Below are 20,408 nucleotides of genomic sequence, written 5' to 3'. Positions count from 1 at the left end.
CTTGTTGAGGAATTGTCATTATTACAGACCAGGTAAATCATTAACCACAACCATCGTGTTAAGTTCACAATATTTGCCATCACAAACAACAATACAATGGAAATCGCCGGTATTGCCCTCGCGTCAGCCTCTGCTGCCCATGAGCTATGTCAATGTGGGATCCGGATCTACCGTCGGATCAAGGACGAACAGAAGTTAGCTCTGGTCTTGAAGGAGTTTCAGATGTTCGACCTCCAAGACCGGCGAACACAGCTTGGTATCGATATCAAGCTCGCGCAAGGGGTGCTGAAAAGTCCGAACATCGAAGACGAACACAAGCAGCGTCTCGAACAAAACTGGGAACGCATCAAGGTCTTGTTAATCAATGTGGATGAATTGATCGAAACCATGGTACAAAACTCATCAATCATGGCGTCTCGTGCTCGTCACAAGGCTCGAGACGCATTGCTTGACCTTGGAGGGACTAAAGCGATATCCGTTGCTGTTCAAGAGTTTCAGTCTGTCGTTTTAGCACTGCGAGAGATTGAAAAGGATGAGTCTGAATTGTTTTTATCGCTAAATGATTTCCAGCCTTTAGAAATCGACAAAAGGGTGTATGGCCAGTCCAGGAACACCTTTTTCGGCAAGGGTCGATTGACGGACCCAGTACCAGGTGCTTCTAACACGCCTCAATGGTTTTTGTGTGAGTCGAAGCCATACGACTACCGAAACGCTCAGCAGAAGGAGGGAACAAAGCAGAATGTTCGAATATTAGCCCAAAAACTACACCAAGCGCAACAGGGCAAAGGTATCCTACGTCTTGTGGGATTCAGCGATGAATTCGACGGCAGACAAGGACATTTCCAGCTTCTTTTCATCTGCCCGTTCGCAGAACACTATCCACCTAGCCTTGAGAGCTATCTCAGTTCCAATACCATGCCTTCTCTGAACTTCCGGATCAACCTCTGCAGCCAACTTGCTACTGCCATCTTGCAGACGCAAACACTTGGTCTTGTGCATAAGAATGTCAGACCTGAGAACGTCCTTTTGTTTCCTGATCTAACCAACATTGGAGGAGAGGGGGAAACCAATCTCACGATTTCTCTTACTGGATGGCAGTACGCCCGCCAAGTTGAGAGGGGTGTTACTGTTTTGAGAGGAGAAACTACCCTGCAACGTAAGATGTATCAACACCCTGAGAGGCAATTTCTTCAGGCTGAGAAAGAATACACCATGGGACACGACGCATACAGCCTTGGTGTATGCATGATTGAGATCATCACCTGGAAAGGTTTGATAATCACAACCGAGCCTCCCACTATGTCCCAAGACTTTATCGAAGCCTTTGAAAAGCTCGAACTCGAACAAGACGACGAAGAACCTTACACCAAGTACCCATACCAGATCAAGGAAACCCTCTGTCGCATGTGTGACGACCTACTGCCCGTCATGGCAGGTTACAAAATGGCGCGACTTGTTAAAGACTTCCTTACCTGTCTCGATGACAAGGAAGAGGATGATATGAACCCAGATCAACAATATGCCCCTTCCCAAGAAAAGGACAGAAGGCAGGTTGCAGTCCACTTTGTTGACACGGCTTTGAAAGCGTTAAGGGATTTGGAGAGCGCGATCGCGTAAACCTTTCTATTTGGAGTCATGCGAGCCCTTCCGTAACAGGCTTTTATATGTTTTTAAAGACGTTTTCGAAAGCCCTTCTAAAATAGACGATGTACTTCCTGGAACCAGCTATTACTGAGAATATTAGACCAATCGTGCTTTGTCTAACAAACCGGTGACCATTGCCGACCTTGACAATTCTTTGCAAATCTGCCCCGCGAAGCATGCTAGCATTCCTACATTCATTACATTGGTTCCGTATACATTATACAGAATAAAATTTAAGCTGGCAGTAGTATTCAATCCGTGATAGGGCTAACGAATAAGTTCTTTATTTTCAGACCTAATTACGCAGTGAATTATGAGTCTGCTAGCTAGCCTTGCGTATGGTGCAAGGTTGTGATTGATAAGCTGCACCGAGAGGCTGGGAGACATTTTATAGTACCCGTCCTAATATGAATGCTTCCTTATTTACAAGAATGACGTAAAAGCACTCTCATTTAGTTGTCAATCTTATCGGCGGTGTAAGGAACGGCCTTGTTCAGACGAGTCCATTCTTTCTCAGCATCACTGCCGAAAGGAGGTGGGATAAACCCGTCGATGCGCCAAAGTCCTCTCTCCGTCTCGTCGACGTGGTACTCATAGTCGTAGCCTTTATCAGCGATATGCGGCTTCAGGGCCTTCTCAAACAACTCGGTGACCCGGTTATACTCCTCGACAGAATTGTCCAACGTGACGGCAATATGGTCTACCGCCATACGAACGAAGGGCTTAGCGGGAATTTCTCCGCCCTTCCACATTGAACCGGCTGGTAATGGAATGAAATTGACAATTACATAGAAGGCAGGCAAGCCAACGTTGGTGTAAAATGATGTGATATCTTTTGCTAATGCCTGCTTGGATGTATCATCGAGGAAGATGTCAGGAGTGTGGTAGATAACCCAAAGAGGCATTTTGAGATGTTTGTGCTGATTGCGAGAAGAGTTGATGTCGAAAGTGTGAACTGACTCAAGTTGAGCGATAAGAGATGAGATAAGAAGGAAGATGAATAAGAGTGAAATAATCTTAGCCAGATGGAGAGTAGACTATCTCAATCAATTATATAATTACTATGTGCTTTAGTTTATGCGCTTCTTTACACCACCAAGATTAATAATCACGGCTATGACACGTATTGACATGCTAAAGACCCTCCTCAATTCATGGGAGGGTTGCGCCGCGGATGGTTTCTGAAACAAGGTATAAATCGGAGCCCGTCGGGGAAATTATGTTACCAACGATAAATAAAGTGGATCGAAGATTCTAAACGCGAATGCGACTGTTCACTAATCCCTCCGACCAGAGAGACTGCAATATTTCTGATTAGTTTAGAATATATAATTGAGCTAGATATAATAACAGTCGGAGGGTTTAATAAGCAGCAGATTAATAAACTGGTAAACTTTAATGGCATATAGTATCACCACTAAATACATAACTAAACGATCTATTAGTATAAATGTCAATAGTTAACTACAGTCTACCTCTCATATCCACCAAAAAAGCAGTATTTTATCCATTCAAGAAAATTACATCAGGGAAAGCATCATGTCGCAACAATTAGTCTTCATCACTGGAGCCACCGGTTTCATTGGCGCACATGTCGCTACTCAGATCCTCAAGGCAGGATATCGAGTCCGCCTCAGTGTCCGACGACTAGAGCAGATCGAGAAACTCAAGAACCATTTCAACGACTTTGCCAACCAGTTGGACTTTGTTCATGTACCGGACTTTACGAAACCTGATGCTTTCGAGGAGGCTGTACGCGACGTTCATTTCGTTGTCCACATTGCTTCACCTATGTTGGGGCAAGGTTCAGACTTCAAAAAGGATTACATTGATCCAGCTGTTCAAGGAACAATCTCAGTTCTGAACGCTGCTAAGTCTGTACCTTCTGTCCAGAGGGTTTTGGTGATGTCGTCCATCTTGGCGTTGATGCCTCTTGGTGGTCTGCAAGATCCGTCAATTTCCATTCGAGGTATGAAAATACAGTCTTCAGAATAGAATATCCCCAAAATCCATCACTAATCAGAACTACTTTAGAAAACTCGGGCAAAAAGCTAGAGGTCGACGCGAACATGGATGTTCCCGAAGGTCCAGCCGGAAATGCCGTCATGTATCAAGGTTCCAAGATTCTGGCACACGAGAAAACGAAAGAATGGGTACTGGAGAACAAGCCTACCTTCTCTTTGTTCACCTTCCATCCTACCTTTGTGGTAGGCCCCAGCATCTTCCAGGAAAGGTTTGATCAAATTGATAGCATCAATAAGTTCTTCTTCGACACAATCCGTACCGGAAACATTGTTGTTCCACCCATCTTTGTCGATGTTAGGGATGTTGCAGATGCCTTTGCCGGGGCCTTGGTTGCAACTATTCCCGACGGTCAAGAATTCATCCTTACCGGCCAGCCTACGTCTTGGCCTGGTGTTGGCAAGGAAGCAAAGGCTCTTTACCCCGACGCAAAGTTTGAAATTGATTCCACGGGTGAACAAGGCTCGCCCATGGATGTGGCTCCTGAAGCAGCCAATCGCTTCCTAAACATCAAGTGGAAGTCATTGAAGGACCTTGTCCGAGGCGTTTTTGACCAGCAGCTTGCACTTGAAGCTAAAGCAGTCTAGGGATAATAGCATGAAGAAACGGATATATAATGGCTATATTGAATATGATGTTCTATAACAATCTTGCAATAATACCTTTGTTTTCTATTGCAGTCATTTTAAACACTGTGCAGCATGTGGAATACATCCGACGTCATTGAGCCCTGTGGCGTCACTACCACGCACTACCATTCACAAACTGGTATTAGTAAATTTACTGTTAAGCGTGTGGCTCTTTTTGGAGTACCGGCTGCTACAGACAACATACATCCAACGTTTGAAGCTATATGCGTTGCAACAAACTTTCACCAACTCAAACCCCTTCCATACAAGACCCTGCCACTTCAGATTCAATCTATGAGTCCGTTTTATTCCCACAAAGATATCTGACTGATATAAAAACACCCTTACAGTCAAAGCTCTTAGGTTTATCCTCACAATTCCCCTTGTGCAACGTATGGTACTCAGGGTCGTCACTCGATGGGTTCTTCCAAGTCATCCAAGTAGGCCCTCCGCAACCCTCCCAAGAGTATTGGAAACCGTTGGGCAACAAGAAGGGATGGCTGCAGGGATTGTCTGGCTCTGGAACTGGAATGATTCCATAATTGCACGCAGCATTCTTGGTACCGTCCAAGGCGAAACCGATATGGTACTTCTCGCCATCTTCTTCGCTTGTGCCAATCCAGATTGGATCACCGGGTACATCTGTTGGGCCAGGTGTTGCAGTAGGTTTGACGGTTGGGTAGGATGTTGTAGTTGACGTTGCCGAGGTGGTTGTAGATGCACGACTCGGTTTTGGTGTTGTGCTTGTTGAGTCGTGACTTTTAGAAATTATTAGCAAGTTACAGGCTTCCTAACTGTGATGGTGTCTTACCTTGATGTTGTAGCATTTTCAGCAACATTGTCTTTCCCATTTGTCTCCTTTTTCGACGCCAATGTCCCGCCCACGGCACCACCAATTATTCCCCCACTTACCAGAAGAGTGAGCACTACAATCACAAGCCAATACCTCCTCCACCAAGGCTTGTTTGTCTCGTACTGTGGCAGCTCTTCTGGATGCTTTTGTGAAGTTGACGCGGGGGCATTGAAGGGCTCGATACCCTCCGCTGGCTTGACTTGAAGGGTAGAGAACTCACCGCGGTGATTGACCTCAAGTGTAGAGTAGCCTGGCTCGGCTGTAGGATTTCTATACTCGGACATGATCACTTGTAATAGGGATAAGTAAATTTAGACAATGGGAAATTTAACGGGGAAGTTGTGGACTACCCTGTCGTGACAGTTAAATGCGGCTGAAGTCTTCATTTTCACAAGACCACACCATGCATGATATGGCAAGGTGGTCAGAATGCAGAGTTGCATTGTGGCTTGGGAATAGGACCAACGGTAAGAAGCTGAACCATCTGGCGGGCGACGCGGGGTAGTTTAGAGATGAGGGATATCCATCACTTCGGCTGCCACCTCAAAACCATGATCAGGCTCTAGAAGTGCAACACTCCAGTCATACAAACGTGAATTCTGAGTCTGGACGATTCGAAGGATTGTGGCTTGACCTTACAGCATGTATGGCCATACACTCACCCAATGATTTAACTCAACCTGCGCCATCAGAGCCGAACGTAAATACTGAGGCCAGAGCCAAAATCACAATGTTTTATGACACAAGGGTTGAATATGCAAATGTGTACTATAACTGGCCGATGTATAAAGGGGCGTATGCATAGCTCCTTAAATGGATTTTGAGATTAAGGCCTTCACAATGTGGGCTACTCGGTTCATTTCCATGCGGGAGATGAAATAGAATAGCAACATATCAGAGTATCGAGGATAAGTCGAAACATGCAATAGGGATGTTTGAATGACCTGTTAGGTTAACAGCCATTTTAACTTGCAAAGGGTAAATCGGAGACCCGTTGTCTTCCCTCTCAGAAATGTGTCTTTGGAGAAAGTGGCGAGAATCAACGTGTTGGCGGTCAAGATGTCAGTGGATCATGTTGATTGGCATACCTCGTTGTGGCTTTCGTAGGAAGCAGGCTCGCTTACCATGCTCTAGTGAGTATCCTACAGGTCTTATCCAAGGTCCCACTCAACTACTTCTAGACCTTTATCTCCTCTTTTAAACCTATAATATGACTCGAATAGTGCAACCTCCATCTTCAATACCGGCTCTTTGTGGGCCATAGAATTACCATATGAGGTTTGATACTTGTGGTTGGAATGAAACAAAGTATGCACCTATCCATTGCCCGCATAAGCGTGAGGAAACGAGACAATACCTCTTTCTCTCTGTTGCATCATAGCTGTTACTGGTTGCTTCATGAAAACAACCTGTCTTTACTGGTAAGATGCGGGGCTCTGTCAACGCAGCCTCTTCCATTTTAATCAGTGGCAATTCCTCTGCTGCACTGCAGCTTCTTTCCATCTTCTCATTCTTATATGAGTCTTCCTCCCAGTTGTGAATCCAAGCTCGAGATTTCCCATCCAAACCTATCATCCGTCCTTTACTTCAGGTCAACAATGGTTTTTCTTCGCTTTTTGGCCTTGATGGCCTTCTTTCTTCTAGTATCGGCTATAAACCATATACCCGATAAACAAATGAACGAGTGGCTCAATGCTGGCGGTATCCCCCTTGCTGTCGCCGCGCAGCCCATGTGGTTCTTCGGCCAGTCCCGGAATCAACCACCATGCTATCCCACCTGGGCTATTCGGGCAGGCAAACAAGCCCCAGGCGGTGGTCTCTGTGCCTTTCCCGAAGTAGGTTGTCACTGCCGTAATCCAGGTGTTAAAATTGGGAATCCTGGACCAAAGTTCCCCATTTACTATACGTACAATAAATGCAATGACAATGAAATCAGAGTGGCATACAACATCTTCTTTGACAAGGATGGGTTCATTGCTGGTGGACACCGGTAGTAAGTCTGACATCCATGTTTTGTCATCTCGTTAGCTGACAACACGAAGTGATTGGGAGCATGTCATTGTGGTTTGGGCCCGAGGTTCGGATAGCAAGTGGCATCAATCTCGGTTATTCCTATCTCAACACAAGACACACGACAAGAAGAACTGGAACGATATTCAAAACACCTTCAAGGTTGATGAAGCCAACAAACCTCGTGGTGGTGATAACGGAAAGAAGGGCTTCGCTCATCCAAAGGTTTACGTTGCTTGGGCAAAGCATGCAATCTATCATGATCGTAACACTGGATGGAACGATCCTTTATCTCAACAGCTTGGCCATGCTTTTCGGTCACAGGATTGGTGGTATTACCATTCAAAGGGTTAGTTTGTTATACAAGTCGATGAGTTATAGTAAACTGACATCTATCAGGAGACTACATCCGAGCTGATCGCTCCACCGAGGTCGGTCGTCAAATTGCGGGCTTAAACTGGGGCGATGCGACAAGCACTCCTCCCAATGTTCACGACGGACTATGTTCTATTTGAAGAATCACTCCAGCTATATCAGGGGCTACTTGCAAGTGGTCCTTGGATACAGCGCGACGCAGATCAGGGATAGCACCAGTACTCTACGTATTTTAAGCGGGACACTCTTTGACAGACCATATCTTAAATTGATGCATTTAAAAATGTTACGTTCCATACTTTGAGAGAATGTTCCAGTCAATTGAGAGTATCTCACCGACAAGAGGTCAAAGAATAGCATCGCGTGGAGCCTCAACAGCGCACGTGGTCGCGTCGCGAACGTGTACAAGATTGTTAGATCTAAACTCCACTTGCCGTATATCCACTGGAGCTCGGAAAGCCAGACCGACAATTAATATACTACTTTAATGAAACCTCAATTGGTCAAAGAGCCATCGCATTGACGAACCCGCTTCACCGCCGAGATAATACGAACTTTTGTGTAGATCTTTATAATTGCCGGACCCGCAGGCCCATCGAAGTGCCGGATCTACATAATCGTTAACGTATATAAAGTCACAGCCATTCCTTCGAAACATATACCATCTCATCAGTCACATCTCAATTCACTCAACGAAACTCAAGTCTCTACCAACAAACTTTCAATCATCAAAATGAAGTTCTCCGCTGTCGTTCTCGCCGCTGCCGCCGCTACTGGTGCTACTGCGGATGCTGTCTTCAACGTCCGCGACTTCAAGGCCAGCTGCATTCCCCACAGCGCCATGTGCAAGTATGTATCCTCAAACCGTTGTCTTTTGTGAACATTCAGCTAACCAAGCTCACAGCTACTCTTTCAACGTCATCCAGCCCGGCACCATGGACACTGAGGGTTATGAGTGCACCGCCAACGTCCCTGGTGCTGGTGCCGGCGAGCTGCCCGAGGTCAAGGCTGGCACCTGCCTTCCTTCTTCACGAACCTTTGACGTCGTTCGCAGCGATGAGGGCTTGACTCTCACCGTCTCCGTCCAGGTCTCGCCCAACAGCTTCACCAAGGGCTCTCACCTCATCCCCAAGAAGGACATTGAGACCGTCAAGGGCACTACCCCCACTGGCGATGTCCAGGCCTACACTGGCCCCAAGGACTTCCCTCTTGAGTATGCCAATTAAGCGTATTCTTCGACATCGTGGACTGTGCTCCATGACCTGTCTGAGCTAGGATGATGCAGTCAAGGTTGGAAATGGCTATGAGGAATGAGACGAGTGATTTGAATATGATGGATTAACGCGTTTTGACTACGAGGGGGTTTTATGAAGCTCTTCCGAGTAAGAATTTGTGAAAATTCGAGCTCGGATTAGCGAATAATTTGAGAAATGATTTACTTAGATAGTTCCAATAGAGTATATTTACTATAACGCAAGACGTATGGTGAAGATGTTGACATTGAAACACAATAAAACTTCCAAGGTTTAAGCTTGATGATAGAGGTCAGGCATGTAAACATCAGTAGCGTCTTGCTGCCTACAGTGGGGTATGGCCACTGTAAAATAACGTTTAGCGCGCTATAACTTTTGCCTCAGTGGCCTACGGTTTAACAGGTAAGGTGGCTTGTCTATCCGATGATTTTCCAGAGGCTTGACCAAATCAACGATGGCCTGACTTTTTGACTTAGATACTACTCCGTATGTGAGAATGATCGACACGGCAAGGCCCGTCGGCATGCCTCAGCCCTGACGCTACTGGTGTACTATTTTGCTAACGTACCCTAGAGCTTTGGACACATTTTACTGCACATTTCTACGAAGCCATTTTACATTTAGATTTTATTTGCCAGCATGACAAAAACATAAAGAGTAGTATTGCTACTCATAGCATTGCTCAGAACGAAAGGAATACCTGTTCAATGGTAGAATGATACCTCACAAAACATTGTGTAATCTGGCTCCATTGTTTAATTTCAGAAGTTGTGCACATCAGAAACACATGGGATGTTGTTAACACAAACAGCAGTGATGAGCACCCGAGTCACTAATAAAGTAAAAGAATTTTGTCGAGAGTTCAATCTCTCTCTCTCATGAAGGAAGCAGTGAAATGTTCTGTTCAATCAAGCAAGTTCGTTTGTAACTGGACCCTCGGCCAAATCCGCCACCGACGGGAGCGGACAGTTAAACTACAGGGGTTAACACACACATAGTAGCAAACTAACGAGAACTCTAATTCTATGCTTAATGTTGGTGGATGTTTATTCTCAGGGTCCGCAAACAATCCAAAAGGATTTGAGTATAGCTGAGAACTTGCCGCTATCAATTTAGCCCCATTGATTAACCTTCCTATTCCAGCAGATAGGGTCTCGCTAATCTCTTATCTAAACGCATCCAATGTAACATATGCCCCTGGACATCTTGAGTATACTTAGCCTCCTCTTATTCTAATGCATTCCTAGGTGTCTTGCATACCTAGGATGGAAAGACACCTAGGCCTGTGTCGCAACTGCGCCTTATAGACCCCTCAAATACTACGGCATTCACAGCGGTAGGATTCTAACACTTAGCCGAGACCTTCTCTTACTGGATGACTTGGCTCTGGGTTACATAGAAGGATTTCCTTCTTTACGGAGAAATTCGCTTGGCGTAGGATCTACATGGGACTTGGTGAATTATACAACTATTGGACTTCAACCTTAGGACTATACCTTCTACTAATGGATAGTCTAGGTTTGGGCTCCGTAGATAGACTTGTTTCTATACGATGAAGTCCAATGGGTGAAGTGCTTGGACATGTTATTTGTGGATCGCGGGATTGTGATCCTAGGTCCAGACCTTCTGATACTGGATAGTCCAGGTCTTGGCTTCAAAGATGGACTTTCTCTCACAGGGAGAAGTTCAGTCGACGACGTGCCTCAACCTTGAGTTGGTAGATTGGGTGGAAGCAAAAAATCTATAAAGATGGCCAGATCTCCCACTTACTTCTATCTTCAGAGCAAACAGACTCACTTCAAACTCAACAACAGCTGTTCAACAGTCCCTCATCAATCCTAACTCCAGCATCCCTCTCAAACTCCAATTCAACATCATGCGTTCTGCAGCTGCCATCCTCTTGGCTATCGCCAACCTCGTCAGTACTCGATGAAGTCCAAAGAATTCGTTCATAGCTAACCTTTCACCATCAGTCTCTGGTTTCTGCTGCTCCATCAGCACCCAAGGTCCTTGATGAGAGTGTGTTCGAAAACGCCGACACTCCCACCTGGAAGATCAACGTTGTAAAGGGCGAAGCCCCCGTGGAGTTCAAGGGTACCATCCAAGATGTCATGAAGCAGCTGGAAGCCGACTACCCTGAGTATGCCCGCAAGGCTCATGAGAAGATTGACGCTGCAATGGAGGCCGAAGAGGCGAATGAGGCACCCCCTTCTCCTGAGGCTCAGGCTCTCGACCGCCTTCAGAGGCGGGATCACAACATCTGTTGGAACTTCCCTGCTGCTAGGGAGAGGCCCATCCACGAAGGCATTCAGTACCTCCGCGGTATCGGTGGCGGCCTGACCGTTCGCGCAGGTCCCGGAGCCTGTGATAGAATCAGCTGCTCAAGCAATGCAGGAATCTTCATCTGCAACGATGTGAGTGAATTATACCCGCTTTATGTGTTGAGAGAAACATCAATAACTAACCACGATACTTAGAACCGCACTCCATTCTTTATCCCATCCTGGGATAATGTTGCCAATGCAGCCAAGGCCTGTAACAACGAGTGCCGTAGGTTCTGCTTTGACTGCGGTCTTGAAACCGGTTGGTGGACCGCCGGACAGCGCTTCCATGACGCCAACTTCAATGTAATCCTCCGTGAGCAGTCATGCTAGATGGGGGATTAAAGGATGCTGAATATCAGTTTGTTCCACATTCTGGTGTCAGATTGTTGTGAGATTGAGAGTCAATCGAAAGAAAAGAGTTGTCTCGGAGCCTATTCTATTCAATTATTACTGCAATTACTTTCTATAATTCAATCGATACATTTATCACCTCAGGGCCTCAAATTTTGTGACTGGACGCGACGGAACTTCGTTTAGGATTTGGTGCAAAATCCTCAACTCCCCACCCTCGGCTGAAGCTATTCAATGGTCGGTAGCGCTTTATGTTTGAGAACCATGCATATCAAGCTCTACCATTTTCATGATGCAAGTAACATACAAGCGCTGATTTAAGCTTTGTTTCTAACTGTGAACTGTCAAATTCCCCAGATCCTCCCGAAGGGGCGTATTCTATACCGATAAACATATCAAAAATATAGCACTCTAGAAATGAACTAATGATTTCTTTCTTCTAGACGAATCCTCTGTGTTTCGGTGCTACGTTTCATGTGCCTATAGTAGATGGTGTATATCACTGCGGTCTTATACATCCTTACTGGTTTTCAATTCCGCATAAGTGAAGGAGGATGCACGTGTAGAGTTAGAGGGTTGGGCCTGCATATATGACTATACCGCTCATTATCATCTACCATGTGAAGTCTCAGCTAGATAAGTCTCGAGTCTTCGCAAAGGTCCATTTTGTTTTACAATTCAGTTCCTGGTCATAAGTTGCAGTCAACTGAGCAATAAGGGTACAGTGTTAGCCCCGGATGAGGGTAGTAAGCATCATTTCGCGGGATGTCGCCTTCAATAACGAGGTCGCGGAGGCTGAAAAAAATAAGTTCTATGACAACTCCAGCAATTACACTTGCTCACGTCAATATAATGCGGCAACGTTTTAAGAATTGGTCGAAAGACTGAATGGAAGACCAGTCGTTGCATTTCAACTTTCCTCAGCTCTGTCGTGACGTTTCTAAAATCCCTTTTAGGCTTGACATACCCTTCTCAGGACCCAATACTAATTACATCCACTCATGTAGGCAAATATGAGTCTTGTTGATGTCCGGTAAATCGTAACCAATGTTCTCTAAAACAGGGATCACATTCTCAAAACTTCCTAAAGCAGTTGCTCTTAAATGGCTAAGCTCTTCGGGAGGAGACGTAGCGAGGGCATCTAAGTCGCTCAGCGAGTTTACTGAAACGTCTCGTGTATCACAGTCGTTCGTTGTAATGCGGAAAAATTCTACTTCGAAGACGTCGTCACCACTTTCCGCGAGAAGGATACGCATGAAAGCATCTTCCTTCACCATATCCGCAACCTGTTGTGTGGGGTAGGTTCCATCCAACAGCTGTTGAACCAGCCAAGCATCATTTACTTCAATGTAAGTTGCTCGTTCGTCCAAAGTAGTCCGCTCACGTGAGAAACCAGATTTGTACCCGAGATGGGATCGACGGTGATCTCTATCCCTTACGAATCTGAACCCGCAGACGTTGGGGTCCCTTGCAACAAGGTAGATTTGTCCTGGCGCTTGGGCCATAACCCCAAGTTTGATAAACAGGCCCACAATATCTCTGATCAACTGTCTATCAGTGTCGTCGTGGACCGGCCAACTGGCCTCATCAACTTCGCGCAACAAGAAGGCGCGCCAAGCCCACATAATCACGTAATTTCCGCCTGGTTGAGTTGATGAATCTTCGGCACTGTTTTCATGTACTCTTAAGCGATTCTGTAAGATGTCTAGAATCACTTTCCAACGTTCACGACGATCAGGGGTGCGATGAAAGGAACGTATATTCAAGTCGCACACCCCAAACAACAGATAGGCTGAGGCCTCAAGATTATAAGTGCCACAAGGCTGAATTAAATTTTGAGCCCAGTTGTAGCGTTGAAGAGAGGAAAGGTAGAACAGAAAAAAGTTTTCGTAGCTCACCGGATACGGTGGATGTAGAAGGTTGTTTGACTTGATTACAGAACAAGCGTGAATGAGGGATAGAATGTCATTTGAGACGTAGGTGGAGTATGAAGGGTCGGTCTCTTTCGGTAGAATGTCAAGGATAGACATCAGAGGGCTGTCTTTGCCACGTGTAATAAAGTGGCGGGCGAGTTTTGTTTTGACATATATCATGAGCATGCATTTAGGGGTCTTTGCATATCTTCCGAAAAGCTCTTTTCCTTTCTCCCCTTCCAAAAAGTCGATGGCAGTTCTGTGTATGAAGTCGACTGATTTTGTGAACCATGGCGTCATTGTGTTTTCACCGTCCAACATTGATTTGTGCTTCCAATAAAAGTCTTCATTTTTTATCTCCAAGAGTCCGGCAGAGATCCGAAACATAGTCTTTTCGGTTTTTTCACAAAGCTTTACCCACTTGTCTGCGCAAGGAGTTTCGTCCGGTTTTATGAAAGACTCCAAAACACTCTCATCTGCTGCTAGAGAAAGCATAGGGATGTCGGATTGTACGCCCCTAGGCTTCTCTTGGATGTACTGAAAGTATTGTGCGGCTTTTTTAACATATCTTTCCTCGTTGAAGGCAAACCTTGATAACATGTCCCGGTAAAGCTTCATGAGATCGCTCGGTAGCATATAGATACGATCGATTATGTCATCCCATGTTTCGCAGAATTCCTCAACGCCATGTTGAATCTGCCTCAAGACCATGTAAACCCATATAAAAACGCCCTCTGCTCTGCATGAGATTTCTTGCGTCGCCTTCTTGAAGTTCTCGTCATCAGGCTCGATATCTAGCTGTCCAAGCTTATCGACGGTGTACTTTCGAATATCGTCCCTCGTAAGATCTTGCATTCGAAGGCTAGGCTGAGATTTGAATCTTGTGGCGAAGAGGTTCTCAGATCGACTAGACACACAGAGCTTTAATCGATCTGGCGTGGAAAGTCTATCTAAAAATTCAAATACTTGGTTCATGCCGTTATGGGGCTCGGATATCTCGTCTAATCCATCGACAAGGACAAGATAAGGGTGGGTTAACTCATCGAGAACATTGGACAGCAGCTCTTTGACGTCTTCTACTGCCCAGTCGGTAGCATCATTCTTGTGACTAAAGGCGGGCGATTCGCGCAAGAGTCGCAAAGCAATGGCTTTTTCATCTTGTAAAACCTGATGGAGGAGTGAGCAAATGACTCCCTTGAAACTGTTCTGGTCGTTGCCCCCAGGCTTCCATAGGTAATGCGAGATAATACGACATTGTGGCTTCCATTTTTGAAGAGTTGTTTTTGTACGTTCATCATTCTCGATAAACTTCATAAAGAAGCTTTTGCCTGATCCCGGTTTTCCATTGATCCAGTAAAGGGAATCGACATCGTTTTCCAGCCAATTGACTAAACCAGGCTTTTCGGTTCTTCGGCAGGCGTCGTAACAATTCCTACATTCTTCATTCTTATAGACCCATTCGAACGTGTCGCAATGCCTTTGCTGGATAGAGTTTTTCCTGTCGTTCATTCGATCGTATGTAAAACTTTTCAGAAATCCGTTGTATCTCTCCTCATCTAATCTATTGATTCATTAGTCTCCATATCATAGTGTCGCCTTCTTTAACTTACCCAAGTTTATCTCTAATCCCATCCCATATATCGGTGTCTGAGCGGTTCTCCCGAGGAATATCAATGATCAATCTAAGTAGTAGTTCTATTGAGACTGTATACTGCGACGGCGCAGTCCTTTTCAAGTTTGAAGATCCGGCTTTTGAGCTTCCGAGGGACCTGTCTTCTGTCATCACTGGCAATTCGGGTGTGACCTTAACCAGGTCGTCCAAGTCGCCTTGAGTATCCTCAGAGTCTTTTCCAGCAATCATTCTGACAGTGTGTGGAAGCGGGCTTTTCGGTCGGGCCATGTCTGAGTCTGCTTCCAGTCTCTCTTCCATACAGGCGATCGTAATCCAATAGCAAAGAGAAAGGCCGTGCGACATATCAATGACCATTTCATCCTGGCGATACAGTTTGCCCGATGCTCTTTTGTAGTGTAGTGGATGGGCAAGTCTATTGTACAAGCTCTCTGCGATGCTAGTGACTTGAATCTCAAATAGTACTCCAGAGTACATAGAAAGTCCTTTGTTATCATGATCAAGGTTCATCCGGACCTGGAAGTTCCGGCTTTCATATGCTCCAAACACGGGCTTCCAAAGAACACCCACTTCGCGGTCTGAGAAGAAGGTATTGACCCCTTCTACAACGAACCTCTCCTTGATCAACCGGCATGATTGATCAAGACCAGACGGATAGTCCACGATGATCCGAAACCCAACAAGGTCGTGGACACTGTCGAGTATCAGCTTGGGGCTATCGCACTTCTTTCCGTGGAAGCTTTCACGACGGTCAATAGACTTGAAGATAGAATCGTCTTGTTTTACTCTGCCATGTAATGTTGCACGGATCGAGCTGTTTTCAAGCTGACCAGACAAGTACTGAGTCATTGCTTTATGCATGACTTCGTACTCTGGCTTTAATTTTCCCCAGACATCGAAAAACACTAGTTTTGCTGGTCGTGAGGGGTCTTTTGCCAGTACATTCTCGACTTCCTGATCGAATCTAGCGCTCAGCCCAAATGGCAAAGACAATTTGTCCGAAGACATTGGAATACTCGAGGCCAACTACGGGCCAATGAGATAGAAAGAAGTACAATTTGCTAACTGCGTAGAGAGTGCGATGAGTAACACAATTTTAAGGCTAAGAAATTTGTGAGGATGGAAAGAAGAGAATGTACGATTTGTGGCGGTGTGTAATTTGGACAATTGAAGTGGCCTTACCATTGACCAATAGCCCCAAGAGTGGTTTGCCGCAGCTGAAATGCAAGCCACGTATACTCACGGTAAAGATCAACAAAATCATCAGATCAGGCTGCAAACTCTGCTCCCAAACCACAAATATTAGGCCTTTTCGTCGCTATTTGGGTGATTCTCCTGGTGTTACTTTGTACATTATCGTAACATGGGTATTCTTACCGAGGTGCAGACGTGATGCTCTCGACTGAGGATCAACCGAGAGTTACTTGTAGATAGAGCCTCACAGACTACACCGCGCTTGAAAATGGAGAATTTGGTGATTCAACTGTCTTCCGTCCCTCTTCCCATAGGCTGTGCATCGTTAGCCCATAAGCCCCGTGTAACCACACAGATAAGCCTGTTGGTCTTGGCATTTCTCACGTTTCCTACTCGAGTCAGCGACATCAAGGTCTAACTTTTCGTTTTCATGCCCTTGAATACAACCGACACATATCGAGGTGGTAGGTGGCCTTTTCTTCGATTTGCATTTTCAACCCCGGTAAGTGTCGTGTCCAATGAAAGCTGCATGAATGCCAATCCTTACGTGTTCCAATCATTTTGGGAGTCACTAAGTTATCTTCCTTTAAACATAAACATGTTAGCTTGAGAGAAATATGTGACAGCCTTAAAATTAATATTATGAATATCAGCATAGCCGAGTCGGCATAGTGGCAGGCATACCACGGCCGCAAATCAAAGCAACATCGAAACTCAAACGAGCTAGACGAAGGAACACCTCCTACGAGAGCGAAAATAAGGATTGAGACGTACGTGCGACTAAATGCGAAGTGGCAGTAAACATTGCACATTTCTTTCTTCGTAGCCATGTGTATCGCTTCTCAGTAAAAACACTCACCTCACGTTTCCCCAGGATATTGAAGATACAGAATGCATTATCAGCGAAGCTACAGCCGGGCGTAAGTAATTATGATTGCAAAACATGCTGTGGCAACCTGAGTGAATGCGAACGCAGTACATCAGTCGCCCCCTGCACCTCTCCAAATAACTAAGCAAAGCCAGATGAGAGCAACTGCGAGCGAATTACATGAGACTCTAAACTGGAGTTCTGTGCAAATTCTATCTGTTTGCCATCCTAGAACAAAGTGTAGACCTCGTATCCACGTTGTACCCTGAAATCGTTCATATGGAAGAGGTAAAATGACTCTATCTGAGCCCCTAGATAGGTGGGTTGAAGGATGGAACGTAAATGCATATAGTAGACGTACTTTGTCTCGTAGATGCAGCTGTCTTGAGCCATGCCTTCCAGAGTGTTTAATTTATAGGCTTTCGTGAGGTTACGAGCGCAGTCCCTCAGATCAGAGGCTAACAGGAGCTTCTTAAGACGCTTGTCTGCGTTTTTTACTTCAATTTCGTGTTGAACACTAGGCTCATAATCATCCAGGCATACTACATCAGAGTCGAAATCGGGACCGGTTGTGTACCTCGCTATAGTTTCGTTGCATTCCTCAGATATGTTTTTGAGGTTAGCGGGTTCCATGTACAGTGGAAAACGCCCTTTTAATTAAACAAAATCCCCAAATGGAAACTTTGTTTCAAGTTTTATTAAACAAACCAATACTCATTTTAATATCAACTTACTTTAACTTCCAGCACTTCGATAATCCCATAATAAGGCAACCATTTCTTCCAACGGCCAAGATGATAGTAGCACGTGTCTAGCAATCTGTGGTAGATCTCGGAATCCGACTCACGAGCACTCTCCCAGGGCGAGATTTCTTTGTATATGGTTCTTGACTCGCCAGTGCAGAGGTCTTAGATAACTTTCAACCGCCGAGTTTTGTTATGACTCATGAGCTGTTATCGATTGTAGTGCTACATGGATGGGTTGTAGTCTGGTGTGATTCGATGGTTTATCGAGGCTGACCCAAGGCAGAACATCAGGCTTTACCACGTGTTTTGCTGAGGCTGTGACATTCTCGGGAAGGTTCTTATTGTAATTATTTTAAGTAAATGGAAAATCAGAATGGAATGCCTTATGCTAAGGGATCGGATATGCCTGTGGTCAACAAGACAATTATAACAGGCTTGAATGGATTATAATTGGTTAAGTTCATCAGCGGGCACCTCTTCAAGCAGCCCTGTACCCGATTCATAGTTAATTGCAGCGGCCAAGGTGAACACAACCGCTGAGCTGCAGCATTTAACAAGGCAGATTATAAAGCTATGAAAGATACTATTTATTTCGCAATTACCGTGGATTACAAAAATCGGCTGTTAGGCGGTGGGGCCTGTCATTGAAGGCCTCAACACAACTTCAAATTAAACACCTTTGATACTAACATCTTTTTAACACAACGGGCATAAATAACACCCCGGAGTACTATAACTTCCTCTTAGAATAGAGGCTAGGGTTTTTAGGGTTTAGATCGCATCTATACTAGCTCGTCATTTCTGACTAATGTGATGATTATGTTAACACGAGTTACCCTGCATCGGTAAAGTAGGCCAGTTAGCCTTGTCGCTTAGCGGAAGGGTTAAAGAAAGACAAAGAAACATTGGTGTCAAATACCTTATTGCGAATCTAAATGTAGACATCCAAAACGAAACAGAAAACCAATGGCGTGTGGTCTTGACGCCGGGTTGGAGTCTTTGCCGGACTTTGACCTTGGGTGGAGTAGATAAGTGTCCCAAACAGGATCCTTTTTGATAGCAACATTTCAAGGGAAGTTACTCCTGCTATAATAACATTATGTAACTGTCTGAAACAAATTCACAGCATCTTGAGAAATGATATCGTAAAGTTCATCTTATTTATCTAATACACCGCTGGCTCGTATAATACCATGCCCCATCAACTCCAGCGATAAAAAACAGCCTTCCGTATACATCGTGTATAAAAGATCCAACTCCAGCTAATGCATATGGCGTATAGTAGCATTATATCGTGTAATAAAAATCGTCCAAGAGGAAAAAATTGCCTAGATCAGAAAATATTGCAGGCACACCATCATGTTGAGTAACTTGGAGACTGAGAGAGACGGGATTCTCGTCTTGCAGAAGCGAGATACTTTCGCATTAACCTTCTTGACCCAACCAGACCGCAAAAGTTGCATAGAGGCCTACCAGAGGTCCTGCCCCGCCAGCAAGGTGTCTCTGTCACACCACAAACGCAGCATCGCTTAGTGTCCCCAAAGCCGTTATCTGATTTTGAGCGACGTGTGAAGGCTATGGTCTTTTGACCTCGCTGGACTTTTGATGAGGATTGGTTGTTGTTTGAGGAATGCCTGTTGGGTTCAAGACGCAGCACGACGTCGCTTAGAGCCTGAGAAATCTTGTTTGCGAGATTTGACATTATTGATAAACTTTTGTCATCGGAGACAGGGATGGAGTTGTTTAGGAAGTGATCTATGTTGTGGGCGTCGGCGAGTTTTCGCAAAGTGTGGACATCTTGTAAGATCTAGTTGACTTGTTAGGATAATGCAGTTGAATCTCCTTGATATAATTTACCGGATGAATCAATGCTGCAGTGGTGAAATCGACAGATGTAGAGTTGGTCGTTGGTTGTAGGAAAAAGTTGCTGGACTTTGCCATCGACTTGGAGGGTGGCGTTGTCATAGAGATACGTGAGTGTGAATATTGGTCCAGATGGGAGAAGTGAAGTGAAGTGGAGAAGTGACAGTATTGAACACAAACTAGTGAGACCCAAGAAGGGAAATCATTGACCGTAATAAAGTCAACAAGTCAGTCTGGAGCAATTGACTTTATAATTATTGCTTGGGGGGCAAAATATCATGATAGTCAAACATTTGCAACACAAAGAGAACGTTAACATAACATCAAAATGACGTAAACTCGAGATAATAATGAAGGCACACCGACGAATTCACCAATTAGATAAGAAACGGATACGGTCCGGAAAGCCCACGTAATATCCATCAATTTGCACATGCAATTTCCGCTCAGTCCACTAACAATGTGCTGCTCGTTAGACCCTTATCCTCTTCCTGTGGAGCTAAGGGTCCTTTCTTTTCCCCTTGTTTTATTTTTCAGGGTCCCTGATCCCTAAAGGTGCAGGACGCACTGGGTACTTGTAACACTGACAAGGACATTTTACTCCGGATCTGGACATTTAGCTTTGCGTAACGCACCGCGAGCCCAATGACTAGAAATAACCTTTGTTTTACTGTCGGTTGTAATTGGCTAACAAAGTTGACCTTTTGCCACTGAACATTTTCGTACTTCTCCG

At 45.1% G+C, this 20,408-nt stretch overlaps 8 protein-coding genes across 8 annotated transcripts; 5 read left to right on the top strand and 3 right to left on the bottom strand.

Annotated features, from left to right (window-relative positions):
- Positions 1–96: 96 nt before the first annotated feature.
- On the top strand, positions 97–1,617 carry FSST1_006968 (uncharacterized protein; the record flags this gene model as incomplete). The annotated part of the gene is made up of 1 exon (XM_083236534.1): positions 97–1,617. One exon carries the CDS (start codon positions 97–99, stop codon positions 1,615–1,617), a length of 1,521 nt encoding a protein of 506 aa, XP_083082929.1.
- A 479-nt stretch (positions 1,618–2,096) lies between these two features.
- On the bottom strand, positions 2,097–2,549 carry FSST1_006967 (tautomerase family protein; the record flags this gene model as incomplete). The annotated part of the gene is made up of 1 exon (XM_083236533.1): positions 2,097–2,549. One exon carries the CDS (start codon positions 2,547–2,549, stop codon positions 2,097–2,099), a length of 453 nt encoding a protein of 150 aa, XP_083082928.1.
- Positions 2,550–3,183: 634 nt separating this feature from the next.
- FSST1_006966 (uncharacterized protein) lies at positions 3,184–4,253 on the top strand (the record flags this gene model as incomplete). Its single annotated transcript, XM_083236532.1, has 2 exons — positions 3,184–3,613; positions 3,679–4,253. 2 exons carry the CDS (start codon positions 3,184–3,186, stop codon positions 4,251–4,253), a joined length of 1,005 nt encoding a protein of 334 aa, XP_083082927.1.
- A 334-nt stretch (positions 4,254–4,587) lies between these two features.
- On the bottom strand, positions 4,588–5,432 carry FSST1_006965 (uncharacterized protein; the record flags this gene model as incomplete). The annotated part of the gene is made up of 3 exons (XM_083236531.1): positions 4,588–5,053; positions 5,107–5,153; positions 5,208–5,432. 3 exons carry the CDS (start codon positions 5,430–5,432, stop codon positions 4,588–4,590), a joined length of 738 nt encoding a protein of 245 aa, XP_083082926.1.
- Positions 5,433–6,746: 1,314 nt separating this feature from the next.
- On the top strand, positions 6,747–7,673 carry FSST1_006964 (uncharacterized protein; the record flags this gene model as incomplete). Its single annotated transcript, XM_083236530.1, has 3 exons — positions 6,747–7,141; positions 7,191–7,507; positions 7,558–7,673. 3 exons carry the CDS (start codon positions 6,747–6,749, stop codon positions 7,671–7,673), a joined length of 828 nt encoding a protein of 275 aa, XP_083082925.1.
- A 593-nt stretch (positions 7,674–8,266) lies between these two features.
- FSST1_006963 (uncharacterized protein) lies at positions 8,267–8,759 on the top strand (the record flags this gene model as incomplete). The annotated part of the gene is made up of 2 exons (XM_083236529.1): positions 8,267–8,382; positions 8,438–8,759. The coding sequence occupies 2 exons, from the start codon at positions 8,267–8,269 to the stop codon at positions 8,757–8,759; spliced, it is 438 nt and encodes a 145-aa protein (XP_083082924.1).
- A 1,903-nt stretch (positions 8,760–10,662) lies between these two features.
- Positions 10,663–11,440, top strand: FSST1_006962 (uncharacterized protein; the record flags this gene model as incomplete). The annotated part of the gene is made up of 3 exons (XM_083236527.1): positions 10,663–10,704; positions 10,760–11,200; positions 11,264–11,440. 3 exons carry the CDS (start codon positions 10,663–10,665, stop codon positions 11,438–11,440), a joined length of 660 nt encoding a protein of 219 aa, XP_083082923.1.
- Positions 11,441–12,450: 1,010 nt separating this feature from the next.
- Positions 12,451–16,012, bottom strand: FSST1_006961 (uncharacterized protein; the record flags this gene model as incomplete). The annotated part of the gene is made up of 2 exons (XM_083236526.1): positions 12,451–14,935; positions 14,985–16,012. The coding sequence occupies 2 exons, from the start codon at positions 16,010–16,012 to the stop codon at positions 12,451–12,453; spliced, it is 3,513 nt and encodes a 1,170-aa protein (XP_083082922.1).
- Between the last annotated feature and the right edge of the window lie 4,396 nt (positions 16,013–20,408).

This window comes from Fusarium sambucinum, chromosome II (assembly GCF_050947815.1).
Source record: "Fusarium sambucinum isolate potato_lamoka chromosome II, whole genome shotgun sequence".
NCBI lineage: Eukaryota > Fungi > Ascomycota > Sordariomycetes > Hypocreales > Nectriaceae > Fusarium > Fusarium sambucinum.
Note: the sequence above shows the minus strand (reverse complement) of the source record. Positions and strands in the feature narration are given on the sequence as shown.